The sequence below is a fragment of the Hydra vulgaris genome, chromosome 12 (assembly GCF_038396675.1).
Source record: "Hydra vulgaris chromosome 12, alternate assembly HydraT2T_AEP".
In the NCBI taxonomy this organism is placed as follows: domain Eukaryota; kingdom Metazoa; phylum Cnidaria; class Hydrozoa; order Anthoathecata; family Hydridae; genus Hydra; species Hydra vulgaris.
The window spans coordinates 59115638-59130000 of NC_088931.1; the positions used below are offsets into that span (position 1 = coordinate 59115638).

The following is a 14363-nucleotide window of genomic DNA, read 5'->3' on the forward strand; positions in this document are numbered from 1 at the left end:
TTTTCGAGAGAGGGAGAGAGGAAAAAAAAAACGGGGAGGGACCCCTGGACAAATTATGTATTTTTGTAATTGGGTGGTGCAAGTTATTTTTAGATTTCTGTTTTAAAATAGATTTTTATGTTTCTTATAAACAGTTACATTTGCATATTTTGCATTTGCTATTTATATAGATGATGTTAATTTTATGCTTTTTAACATTGCTAAATATATTTAAAGTTTTAACAAATCTTATTAAAACCAAATCAAAAATATTATAAGTATTTCATTAAAATGATAATAAAGGTTTTTGAACCTTTTTTTTTTAATTTTTTATAATGGTTTTATTTATTTTTCACAATATAAATAGCAAAAGTATTTTAATTTTCAAATATTCCTCGAAAGTACTATGATATTACTGAATATGTTATAAGTGTACACTAGGGTGTCCCAAGTTTTCACTTTTTTTTTAATTTCAATGTGCACGCAGTTTTTTCCCATTCTTTTATGTCCCCCGGTAGTAAATATATATATAAAAACATTTTCGGAAATCAATTTTAGCTATATGTAAAATTCCATTTTTTGTTAAAAACCTAAATTTTACACATTTTCCTCATAAAAATACAAAAATGATTAAAAAAATATGTATTTTAGGAATAATAAACTATATATTTTTAACTGGAATTTAAAAAGAACCTTTTTAAGCTTCTTTCTATTGTTCTTTGCCACCAGCATTAAATTTTGTTGCATAATGTCAGATTTGTATGCACCTACAAAGTCCTGAATAAGGCGTATGTTCCTTTCTGCACAATCGTTAACGCAAGTCAAGTTTTTAACAAATTTTTTGAATAAATCTAATGACTTCAAGGCTTTTTCCTTCCTTCACAGTTCTACTTTACCATCAGGGACTTCAGCAATTTTCAACAGAAGCCAGCTTTCCAGACCTACCGATTCCCAAAGCTCAGCGGACTCTGATATGACGGATATCTTAGGTTTTCCAGTTTTGAACTTGTCAGGAACGTCATATTGAACTAATCTGTCCAACATCTTTTTCTTCACTTCCTGCTCTACATTTTCATCAGCCAGAGATAGCAGCACCAACTGCTCAGCCAAGTACCAGTTGTGTCTTTGCATACTAGCAACCAATGCTGAACCAAGATTGGGATATTTATCTTTGATGCTAAATGCATTTTTGAAAGCAGCAAGATCATTTGAGGGTGATTTTGCAATTAAATACAAATTTAGAAAACAAGGTGCATGCCAGACAGATGTGAAGAATGCCGCTGTCTTTATATTTCTTTCCTTTTCGCTCATAATCATGGTGATCTTATCTGTTATTCTCAAGATAAGAATGTATAAAGCATCAGCCATAAACCTAAAGATTAAAATTTTGTTACCATTAATATTTATCATATTTTTTATTTATATGTTATTTATAATACTTACACAAATTTTATCATTTATCTATAAGGTTTTATTTTTTCAATATACTTTAGCTGGCATGGCAGGCTCTAGGTTGATGGAAACAAAATCCAGGTACTTCTCCTCCCAAATAGAAAACAAAAAGCTCACATAGTTTCCTGTAATCATTCCTGACAAATGTTTTTGAGGCAAGGGCTTCTTTTCTAAACTCCAGAGCTTTCTTAGCAATTTCATAAAGGGGTGACCCAGTCTGAAGCTGACTCCGATCAAACCTAACTAGGTCTAGCATCTTGTCCACCTCTTTCTTGACTGAATACCAATTTTTCTGGAGTTTGACATACAGCCCTTTTCTTGGGCCCTTTGTCTTCTCTACATGCGGACCTAATAATGTAAAGTTATTAGGTTCGCATCTAAAATAATGTTATAAAATGTCAAATTTTATCAAAAAAGAAGAAATTCAGATTTTACATATAGCTGAAATTGACCTCAAAAAAAAATTTAAGTCATACATATGAACTCAGTAGACAAAACGGAATGGGAAAAACATGCGTGCAAAAAAATTTTTTTTTTGGGACACCCTAGTGTACACTGTTTATATTTATAAAAATGTTTTAAGGTGATCCTCCACAGAAAAGGCTAACTTTTGATCGCAAAGAGTTTTTGATTTAATTTGTTCACCAAAAATGTGGTTCTATAAACTATTTATGAAAATCAATTTATTTAAAAAAAAATGTCTCGGTTACCCAATTATTTAAAAAATGAATGAAAAAATAGCAAATTTTGTGACAAGCTTGCAATCAAAATATTTATCATATCAAGCTGAAAAATAGTGTATATACTCATTGAGGTGTATTAATCTGGATGAGAGAAGCATTTTATATTATTCACAGTACATAAGTTACAATATTTAAAACAAACATAGAAAAATTGGTAGACAAATGGCCAACATTAGTCTCATAAAAAAGTACTTTTCTTATTTTATTTTAAATATCCTTTTCTCATCTGGATCCTTTTTAATTATGTGAAAAATCAAAAAAAAAAAATTAGATCAAAAACTTAAACGAATCCAAAGTTATCATGTTTTAAAGATTTGTATTCTAGGCAAAACTTTATTCTGAGGAAACGACAATTATATAAAACAAAAGAATAAAACCATAACAAAAAGTTAAAGAAAAAACAAATCAAAACCCTCCAGGAATATATTTTAATTTTTTTCTTTGTCATCTTTGCCTAAGTAACCTTTTTTAATTGTTCTTAGTTGTTTTCTTCTCTTTTTGATACGGTCAGTGGACTTTTGAAGAGACCGCTTTACAGTTACTCTCTTCTTTTCATTAAGTTTCATAGAGGTAACATATCCTGTTAGTTGAAATTTATTTAGTACAGAGAGGATTCCATTAGGACCTTCATTAAATTCATTAACAGATAAAATAACTGCAGACTCTAAGACCACTCTACCCACAAAAATATTTTTTGGGCAGCGTCTCTAAATAATCTGTTTGAGTGCCTCGTTGGCGTTTTAGGTCTTACCATGAAGACATTTTTTTAGTAAATCATCCGAAGATAAATCAGTAAAAATTGGTTTTAAAATGTTGAAGACTGCAACAGAAAAATTTACTATCTACATAAGTATTTACACTATGAACTTTATCTAAATGATATTTGCACCAAGTCTCAGTGTCTCTTGGGCACATACAGTGTCGACATTCCTTGTCGTTATAATCTGTACAATGAAACAAAGCGGCTCAAACAGCTTTTTTCATAGCATATAAATTTTCAAGATTGTTTCTTATGGCTAGGCCATAGAAGTTCTGCATAGAATTAATCACAGATTTAGTTAACTTTCCTTTTCCATGGAGTGATGTGTTCGTTTCCTTGTAAGTCTTAACAACCTTACAAAGTCTAGTACCCGTACATGGCCAATACATTCCAATTTTGTGATCTTTTGTTCTATTCTTTGTAACGGTTACTTTCAATTACATCTTTGAAGGAGAAAGTGTCACCATCTCCAAGGTATTCATTGTAAATCAAATTATTTTTTTCAATTGAACGATGGAATATTTTGACTGCTCCAGCAGATTCCATAGCACTCGAAGAACCAACATGGTTATTAGTGCATTGATGATTTGCAAACCATTCTGCAAATTCTGGAGTTGACTTTTTATTTTTCCTATAGACACAGCTATGGCAAAATTTTGAAAGTACTTCAACATCAATACATTTTTATCAATGATTGCTGTTACTACTTTATTAAAGGAGGAATACCCTCGGGTTTGCCAGGTTCCACCAACGGTAACACACTTTTGATTTTGGCAATCAGAATCAGAATGATAGATTTCAGCAGCTTTTAACATGCTTTCACCAGCTGTTGTATGATATGCTTCCTTTATAGAATCTTGATTGTGACGATGATAACAATTGTTTGTTTTTTAAACACGTTCAAGCAAGAAAAAAATCTTTCCATGGTTTCAAACCCCACACCAATCTCTCGCGAGGCAATAATGCTTCTAATGTTTATTTTAAACGGTTCCTTCATTTTTGAACTTACCTCTTTACTAATATATTCACAGGGTTTTGAGGTAAAAAATATCTCTCTGTTAAAACAATATTGACAGTGTATTTCTAAAGGATGGGCAAACCCCTTTCGAGATGTCAAATTGTCAATCATTTGTATGCTTTTGTTGCATCTAAAGCATTTCCCAAATTTTAAATAACAGTTTTAAAAATATTGAAGTTTATTAAAATAAAATAATCAAATTTATCATTGTTATTATTTTTCTCTACATCTGATTCTGAAGACTCACTTTCTGTATCAGAAAAAAATCATCAACACCATTACCGGTATTTGATATATTAATTTCAACATCTTTTTCTTTGTTTTATTGGTCATCACTGTATATGACAGATTTGTTGTGAAGATGATTATTCGTTCTTCTTCTTTTCCTATTATAAATCTTCTTATTTTCTTCAGCCATAATTTTAAAAACAATTGGTTTTGTACCAATACAAAGGGGTTTGCAAAATAAACAAATATCCAAAAAGTCCTAAAATTGACAGCACTTGGGAACAACTTTTACAGGCTGTTTTTATAACTTATGACTTTAGGCTGCGTATAACCAAAACGAGGTTATATATTTACATCAATTATTACCAATAAAAAATATATTTTGACTAGTTAATAACCTAAAAATAACTCAAAATGTGGTTGCTATGAGCGTTTCTAAGGATATATTTTTTAAGTACCTAAATATGACAGCTAATATCTTTTTTTATAGAGTTTGTTCTCAATCCAAATTTTCAGAGACTATTCACAAGTGATGAAGAAATAAAATAAGCTTAAAAATTTTTTTTTTCATAAAAATCAGCTTTTATGAGTGAGAATTATAAGGTGGTCCCCACCTTATAAAAGCTTGATCAATTTATACCACATTTTGCGACTTTAGTATTCTCCGCATTCTTGAGTTTTGAGATATATCAATTGAAATAAAAATTTAAGGAGACGACATGTGCAGACATTTTAGCAATTTATATTTTTTTTTTTTTTTTTTTTTTGCCGCATGCTTTGTTCGTGAACAGACGTGTTTTTTTTTGCTGTGTAAGAATTAATAAAAAAAAAAAAAAAAGTTTTAAGTTTTTAGTATTTAATTATTTTTAAAAATCTGTTTACACTATTACATCAGACCAATTATTATGGAAGTTTCTATAAAAAACATCGAAAAACTAATGAAAAGCATGTTAGAGGAACAGAGAAAGTCTATTTTAAAGGAAACAGAAAAACTACTTAAAGAACAAGAAAGTAACTTTGCAAAAATCACTTGTGCAAATATGAAAATAATAACAGAAAGACTAGAAAAAATTGAAAGCGATTTGAACAAAGACAAAATAAAAATAAAAGGTATGTTAAAAGATATCAGTGAATTAAAAGAGAGTATTGATTTCCAAGAGGAGATTTCAATGAAGAGGATATCTGAAACTAACAAACGCATAGACGAAGTTAAAAAATTATACAATGAAAAAACACTTCTTGATTCGAATAACGAATCAAATTTTTTGAAAGATATAAAAAAAAAGTTAGTAGATCTCGAAAACCGATCCCGAAGAAACAATTTGCGAATAGATGGTATTAAAGAACTACCTGATGAATCTTGGGAAGATAGTACAAAAATTGTTAAAAAAATATTTTCTGAAAAACTCCAAATTAATAAAGAAATTATAATCGAAAGAGCGCACAGATCAGGGTCAATAAAGTCAGGAAAAGAGCGATCAATTGTTTTAAAACTTTTAAATTTCAACGATAAAAAGTTAATTCCGCTAAACTCAAAAAAACTACGCGGAACAGGTGTGTTTATTAACGAAGACTTTGCAAAGGAAACAATGGAAAAGCGTAAAAAACTCTGGGATGAAGTGATTAAATTGAGAAAAGAAGGTAAATACGCAATTCTCAAGTTCGATTCTATTTTTTGTAGAGATCATAGAAAATAATTTTTTTTACAATTTTTTTTACATACAGTGTTAAGAAAGTTCTTCTAATTTATAACGCAATCAAAATGTCTGTAACAAATGATTTTAAATCGTTTAGTTGTAATTTTTCAGCATCTGATGAAAAATTTGATCCAGATATTAATTATTTCAATGACATTATTACGGATTGTTCTTATTACTATCCTAACAAATTAGAAGAATTTTTTTATAATTATACAAAAAGCAATAAGTTTGATCAACTAAGAATTCTTCATATAAATATTAGAAGCCTAAACCGCAATTTTGAAAATCTTCTCAATTTGTTACAAGAAACCAACAATTTTTTTAATATTATTTGTTTAACCGAAAGCTGGATAACTGAAAAAGATTTAAAAACTACTTCAAATTTTAATCTTCCTTACTTTGATTTAATTTCTCAAGAGAGACTTATCAATAAACGCGGTGGAGGAGTTCTTATTTATGTAAAGAAAAATATTGCGCATTATATTAGGAATGATTTGAGTGTTTCTGACGGCGACAAAGAAATTTTAACTATTGAAATTCTAAACAATCAATCACAAAACATTTTACTGAGCTGTTGCTATAGGCCCCCAAATGGTGTGGCCGAAAACATGAGCATGTATTTTGAAGAAAACCTTTTCAAAATAGGCATTCTTGAAAAAAAAAAGAATTTTATTCTAGGGGATTTCAATATGAATTGCTTCCATTACTTTACGGACATTAAAGTTAAAAATTTTTATGATTCTATTTTTGAAATGGGAGCCATTCCTTTAATAAATCGCCCTACCAGAGTAACTCCTAAATCGGCTACTCTAATTGATAACATTCTAACAACTGATATTTTTAACAGTGACTTAAATAAAGGTATTTTAAAAACAGACATATCTGACCACTTCCCTATCTTTTTTATCATAAACAACTCTAAAATTATGACCAAAACTAACATAAAAGTTAAATTACGCAACTTTAACCAAAAAAATGTTGAGCAATTTAAAACACAATTATCATTACTTCATTGGAAGAACATCGACTTTAGTGATAACGCAAACAAAATTTACGATGATTTTTTTAATACATTTTACTCAGTTTATGATGCCAATTTTCCTTTACATGAAAAAACATTAAATCAAAAAAACATTAATTCTCCCTGGATTACCAAAGGTTTAATAAAATCATCAAAAGTTAAGCAGAAATTATACATAAAATATCTAAAAAACAAATCATTCGCCAATGAGAAAATATACAAAGACTACAAAAATCTTTTTGAAAAAGTTCGAAAAAACTTAAAAAAACATTACTATTCTAAAATTCTCAATAAAGCCAAAAATACTTGTAAACGCTCCTGGGAAATAATAAAAGAAATTATCGGTAAATCAAAACCGTGCTCAGGTTCCCTGCCACACATGATCAAAGTAGATAACAATAATATAATTAATTCTCAAACAATAGCTCACGAATTTAACAAATTCTTTGTTGAAATTGGCCCTAAATTATCTAAATTAATTCCTAACACTGAAACATCATTTAAAGATTTTCTAGTACCGATGGATAATTGCATTCACTCGGATGAGTTATCTAAAGAGTTACTATTTGATGAGTTCGAAAAAGCCTTCAAAACACTAAAAAAAAATAAAGCAGTTGGACCGGACGAAATCAATGGTAACATAATTATAGATTGCTATGAACAATTAAAATATATTCTTTTTAAAGTCTTTAAATCATCAATCGAACAAGGAGTCTTTCCTGATCAATTGAAAATTGCTAAAGTTATTCCACTATTTAAAGGTGGTGACAAATCTGACATTAGTAATTACCGGCCTATTTCTATCTTATCTATATTTTCAAAAATACTAGAAAGAATCATGTTCAATAGAGTATTTAATTATTTTAGTTTAAATAATTTATTATACAACAATCAGTTTGGCTTTAAGAAGAATAACTCAACCGAGCATGCAATTATTCAGTTGGTACGTGAGATTTCCAATTCTTTTGAAAAATCTCAATTTACATTAGGAATTTTTATCGATCTTTCAAAAGCATTTGATACTGTGGATCATGATATTTTACTTTATAAACTTAATTATTACGGAATAAATGAAAGAGTTAGTAAATGGTTTCAAAGTTATTTATCCAACAGAAAACAATTTGTTTCTTGTAATGATCTTAATCATACACAGTTTTTAAATGTTTCCTGTGGTGTTCCGCAAGGTTCCATCTTAGGCCCTCTTTTGTTCTTAATATATATCAACGACTTGCATAAAGCATCAAATCTTCTAAGTATTATGTTTGCTGATGACATAAACTTATTTCTATCTAACAGTGACATCTACCTACTATTCTCCGTTATGAACAAAGAACTTCAAAACATATCTAAATGGTTTAAAAGTAACAAATTAACATTAAATGTAAACAAAACAAAATGGATTTTTTTCCACCCGCTCTCCAAAAAACGTTCTCTACCCCAAAATTTACCAAAAATTTTTATTGACCATAATGAAATAAAAAGAGATTCTGTAACTAAATATCTGGGGGTTTTCATTGACGAGAACATCACATGGAAACATCATATTAACTATGTCTGCTCGAAAGTTTCAAAAAGTATTGGAATTCTATATAAGGCGCGTACTCATTTAGATAAAAATAATTTAACTAAACTTTATTATTCTTTTATTCATAGTTATATAAGTTATGGAATTATTGCCTGGGGTAGTACTGATCAAAGTAAGTTACAATGTCTCCATCGCCGTCAGAAACATGCGATCCGTGTAATTAATTTTGCGGATCGGTTCTCAAATTCCTCAATATTTTTCAATCAAATGAAAATCCTCAATGTTTATAAACTAAACGTATATAAAAATTTATCTTTTGTTTATATGTGGAAGTATGATTTATCTCCTTTAATTTTTAAAGACCTTTTTATTTTGAAACCTCTAAGCAAGTTTAACATGAGGAATAATAACTATTTAAATAAACCACTCTGTCGAACAAAGTTCAATCAATTCTGTATCACTTATCGTGCAGCTCATCTCTGGAACAAAATTATTTTGCCTAACTTCGGCTTACCCCTAACTTATTCTGTTTTTAAAATTAAATTAAAAGATCTCATTCTCTCTATTGAAAATATCTTAGAATATTTTTAATTTGTCTTATGATATATAATAATTTTGAAATGTATGTTCAATCTTTGTTTTATACATTTTATATATTTTGTTGCCAATTTTTTTCTATTTGTCTCAGTGCTATTTTAATATTTTTATGTTAATTTTTTACGTTCTCTTATTGTAAAAAGGCGTTTTTATAATACTTTACGTACTCTGTTCTGTAAAAGGCTTCTGACGATAAGATCATTTGATCTTCTTTTAGAAGCCTTGTTTGTATTTGCAAAAAAATATGTAATTTATATATATTACGTCAAATGTAAACAAAAATATTGTCATCATTTTCTCCTCAATTTTTTTACTTTTAGCTAAGATTTTAATACAGTAGAAAAATTTTATTCTGATGTAAATAACACTATCAATAACTCAATTTTTTTCATAAAATGGAAATATAACAAGATAATTCTAACGTCGCGATTTGTAAGAAAGTGTTTTTTATAAAAATGTCTACTATGAACAGAATATAAACAGAAGAAAATTTAGAAAACGTTTATTGTTTTTTTGATTAAAATGGTTTCCAAAACTAAACATTGCTACCACCTGACAGCAAAGTTATTTGCAAAAACTGCTATTTTTCAACTATAAGTAAAAAACTAAAAGTATATTTTGATCGACTGAAATCTTTGTCAAAGGAGAAGAAATATTAAAAAAAAAATACAAAAAAAATCAACTTATTATAAAATTTCGATAGATAAAACTTTTGCATAAAATTATATTCCTTTGTTAATTTATTTATTTCGTCGTTAAAAAAAAGAATCAAATGCTGTGTTATATAAATAAAATCTACATGATCGGGGCTAAAAGAAAACAATATTTGACTTATCACTACGCCCCGGCGTGCTTTCACTAGCATACGTGTACAACTATTAAAAGGTAAACATACAACTACTTTTTACCATTTAAAAATTATATTCAAATATTTACAAGTATGTTAAGATTAGTAACTAATCTATAATCAAAAGAAAATCGTAAAAAGAAAATAAAAAAAAATCACGCCTAAAAACTAAAGATGTTAAAAGGATAACTTAAGGAAAACTTAAATTAAAGCCAAGTTAATAATATAGTTAAAACTAAAATTGAAAAAAAAAGAAAAAAAAAAGAATCGATTCATTAACAACGTTAATAAGTTTTTGTTTGAATAGAAAAAGAGAAGAACAATTTTTCAGCTCGTTATTTAATAAAGTGTTCCATAATTTAGGACCTCTAATCGCAATAGAAAACTTAGTAATCAAATAGTTTAATAGCATTTTAGGTTGCCCATAATTGTAATTTGAAAATCTTGTAGGGTACACGTGATTAATTTTATTGAAAAGTGTATTAAATATTATAGGAGTTATTTTATTACGGAGTTTGTACATAAATATAAGAATTTGATAAAAGTTTAACTGAAAAACATTGAGTATGTGATGATTTTTAAATAATTCTTTAGAATGTGTGAATCGACCTGCACTTGAAATAATTCTGACAGCGTGTTTTTGTCTACTAAGCAATTTTTTTATTTTACTTACATTAGAACTGCACCATGCAATATTTGCATAGTTTATATAACAATGTATGAGGGAGAAATATAAGATTTATAAACAGTTTTGGTTTAATAATTGCTTGGTTTTGTATAGCATGCCAATATTGTTCGAAACTTTATCTTCTATAGTTTTTATGTGTTCTCTCCACGTCAAGCTTTCGTCAATTATCACTCCTAAAAACTTTAATGATGACTCTCTAATTATTTTAGAGTTGTCAATATAAAGATTAGGAAGTTTTAATGGAATATTTTCTTTATCGTGAAGTCTATGAAAAAATATATACTTAGTTTTATTTTTATTTATTTGCTTTATTAAATTTGTGGACAATTTGTTTGCCTTAAACCATTCCGCTAGATTCCAAATATCTTATTATAAAAATATACACAATCATTTATTTTTAGTATAAAATAGTGTTATCGACTTCGACTAAATCGACTAAAAGTCGACTAGTCGAAAGTAGTCGACTTTGAAAAATCAAACAGTCAATTTAATCGACTATGAATTAATACTAATCGACTACAAGTCGATTTAGTCGAGTAAGAAACTTAAAACCCTTATACTTTTTTATGCAATTTAATTTTTAACTTTTGTTTGTTCATTTAATAAAAATAGCATGTGCTATTATAACTTTTGCGCACTGTTTTTTGTGTACTCTCTTTTGGTTTTATAAATTCATAACATGTTAAAAAAATTTATATTTAATTAAACTTTCGGTCATGTATTTTATTAATTTTTTATTTATGTTTACGCTAGGCTTGTGATTTTCATAAATACTTTCCTATAGGGCTGGCTCAGGGCAAAATTAAATTGCGAAGCTCCAAAATCTAGATGTCAGTAATACGACTGTATAGACTTTTTGATATATAGCAAATATTTAAGGTGGTCTCTAAATCATTGAGGTCTGGGAATAAATTATCTCGTTGACGGAGCGCCTCTAATCTATTTTTTTTTTGCTTCATTATTTTTTAAAGTAGAAAACGAATATAAGTTACTTAATTATTTTTATTACCACTTATTTTGAGAAAAAATTTATTTCCATTTTTCGACTAAATTCACTGGTTGATATCAAAAATGTATTAGCCAATTTTAGTCGACAGTCGAATTATTCAAGAGTCGACAACACTAGTATAAAACCTTTTCAACGCCAAGAAGCGTAAAAAGCAAATATTCTGAATGGGAAATGTGTCAGCAGTAACGTTTTATGCAAAGTTTCAGTTTTTAAAAACCCCAAAATCTCTTTTAAAAGAAAAACTTGACTATAAAAAAGCCTACAATGTCAATAATAGTTGACTAAGCAGGCCTTAAGTCCATCAATTTAGAGTTTTGCCAAAATGTTTGTAAATCTAATAATGAAGAAATAAAATTCTTTTATGTCCATTATAATAAAGTCAACTGATCAACAGTTGTCTTTTGCGAAAAAGAAAGCAGTTTTTAGTTAACCACCATATTAAATTGCTTAAAACTCAAGTTCCAACCCAATCTCGGCAAAGAGCTGGGGTTGGAACTTTAGTTTTATGCAATTAAATATGGTAGACCCCTCCCCCCTCACAGGTATCTCAAATATTTAAACCATAACTGCTTTATAACCTATCAGCAAATATTTTTAACTACTAGTATCATAATTATGAAATGTCTTCTAGAGGTAAACTCTTGATACATCTCTCTTCATTTTTTTCATAACGAGGACAAAAATGTTTTTTTTAGATATCTTTATTTGTAACATTTCACAATATTTACGAATTGTCCTTATAAAGTTTAGAGATTTTCATAAATACTAAAAAAACAAACAAATTAGAACTTAAGTGTCATTTTTTGCAATAAGTTCATAGTAGAGTAGGTCACGGTCAAACTAAATGTAATGCTGAAAAAATATCACTAAAGCAATAAAGCACTTTGAAACATGCATTAAACACCCTAGAAACTAACAACATAAACGCAACATAAGGATTGATAATAAGAATATTAAATTAATAATGCTCAATAACAAGAACATTGCCTAACATTAGGAGAAATTTCAGCAAAGAGCAGAGAGTTCAAGAAAATAGGTCCAAATGTTTAAGACGCCTACAAAATGACATAATTTAAAAAAAAAGGAGGTGCTATTGATTAAAAATTGCTGTTCCTTTAAAAGAACGCTTTTAATGGTTACCCCCAAATATTAAAAACATTAAAGAAATAAAGGAAATAAAAATATTCAAATATTTATCAAAATTCGATATCAAAATAAGCTATACAATTAAACGTAGCGTAAAGTAGCAATACCATAGCAACCAGGATAATATAAATCGGAAATTCAGCTAAAGTAAAATAATAAATATTTAGTATCTAAAGTTGCCAATGAGCAATCTAAAATAGCCAATGTATAATAACTCTAGCAAAAATTAAATAAGAAGCACCTTTCATGAACACCTACCTACTGTTAAGTAATGATTTTTTTAATCCAAAATTTATTTGAAACAATTACGAAAGAACTTTTAAAAAAACTTTTTAAAATTTACCTTACCAAAATAAATAATTTTGTATTTATAATTTATGAAAATGCATCATTATTTACATTAATAATAACATTTTTGATTTTAAATTTGTTTTAACTATGTTTCTATAGTTAAATAATTTTAAAGTATTTAAAAAATTTACACTATAAATTATTTCTTTTCTAGAGAATAACTAATGGTAAATATGAAAACATTTTGTAATGTTTGCCTAAATTTTGTAAAAGTAGAACTTGTCTGAAGCCATCTGTTAGGCGAATGTTTTTAAAATATTGATCAGGTAATTAAAAATTTAAACTTTATAATTAAACTTTCAATTACTGATCTAATTTAATCAATTTACTTACTTCTTTTAGGTATCAAAGATACTTGACATTTATTATCAATGGAACAGCTAAGCAAAGCAGCATCTTGTTTCATATCTTCACAAAGTATTTTATTGTCAGCTATGAAAGATAGTCCTGTCACAAAACTGTCGTGAACTCTAAGAATTGTTTTCAAATGCTAAGATTTAAAATTTATTCAACTAAATTACAAAGAATAAAAAAATTTAACTCAAAAAACAAAACATAAAAAACATAATATGATAAAACAATATCTATAACAAAACAAAACAAAATTTGAAGGTTTAAAAATGCTAAAAAAAAGACATCAAAATAGTACAGTCATATTCCATGAAATATAGACAAGCACAGAACCATCTGCTGTCCCGACTGCAACGTAACGACCATTTGAACTAGATCATAAGACAACAAAATATTAAACTTTTTTTTTAATTAAAAAAAAAAAAGGAATAAATACCTGATTTTTTTTTAATAAAAAATATAAATACCTGACAGCTAATGCTGATAATGAATGATCCTTTACTTGTATTACTTGCTCTGGAACCCATTTACGCGTGTTCCATTTTACAATGCAATTCGCCGACTTTAACTTTGAGTTTTTTCTTGGTATGTGAGTGGTAAACAAGTAGACGTTTTTATTATCTAAATTTTCTGAAAACCTAAACACAACCATTTTATTCATTAAAAAAAAACTAATTTAGAAAACACAAAGACAATAGATTAAAGTGTCCAACATCAGAGTTATGTTTTTGAAGGTTTTATGACTATGATTCTTACAACCATACTAATATAAATTAAAAAACGAAAAAAATTATTTTATACCTGCAATTCCTAAACCTATAAAAGTCTTCATCTTTTTTTGCTAATGAAAACGGAAGCTCTAATTCCTTTTTTCCATCTTCTAATTTCCATAAGTTTGCACTATGATCTTTAGAAACACTTACAAACTACATGCAAATGTTGAATTCT

The 14363-nt window shown here is 27.8% G+C and overlaps 1 protein-coding gene across 1 annotated transcript in view; it reads right to left on the reverse strand.

Moving 5' to 3' along the window:
• Positions 1 to 12751: 12751 nt before the first annotated feature.
• The window catches only part of LOC100213545 (guanine nucleotide-exchange factor SEC12), a 14281-nt gene continuing 12669 nt past the window's right edge, over positions 12752 to 14363 (reverse strand). The window contains exons 5-9 of the mRNA XM_065813888.1: positions 14217 to 14341; positions 13883 to 14053; positions 13714 to 13786; positions 13398 to 13554; positions 12752 to 12855 (exon numbers count right to left, since the gene is read on the reverse strand). Coding sequence (XP_065669960.1) covers positions 12764 to 12855; positions 13398 to 13554; positions 13714 to 13786; positions 13883 to 14053; positions 14217 to 14341 — 618 coding nt within the window. The 3' untranslated portion in view covers positions 12752 to 12763. The remainder of the gene's footprint in view (positions 12856 to 13397; positions 13555 to 13713; positions 13787 to 13882; positions 14054 to 14216; positions 14342 to 14363) is intronic.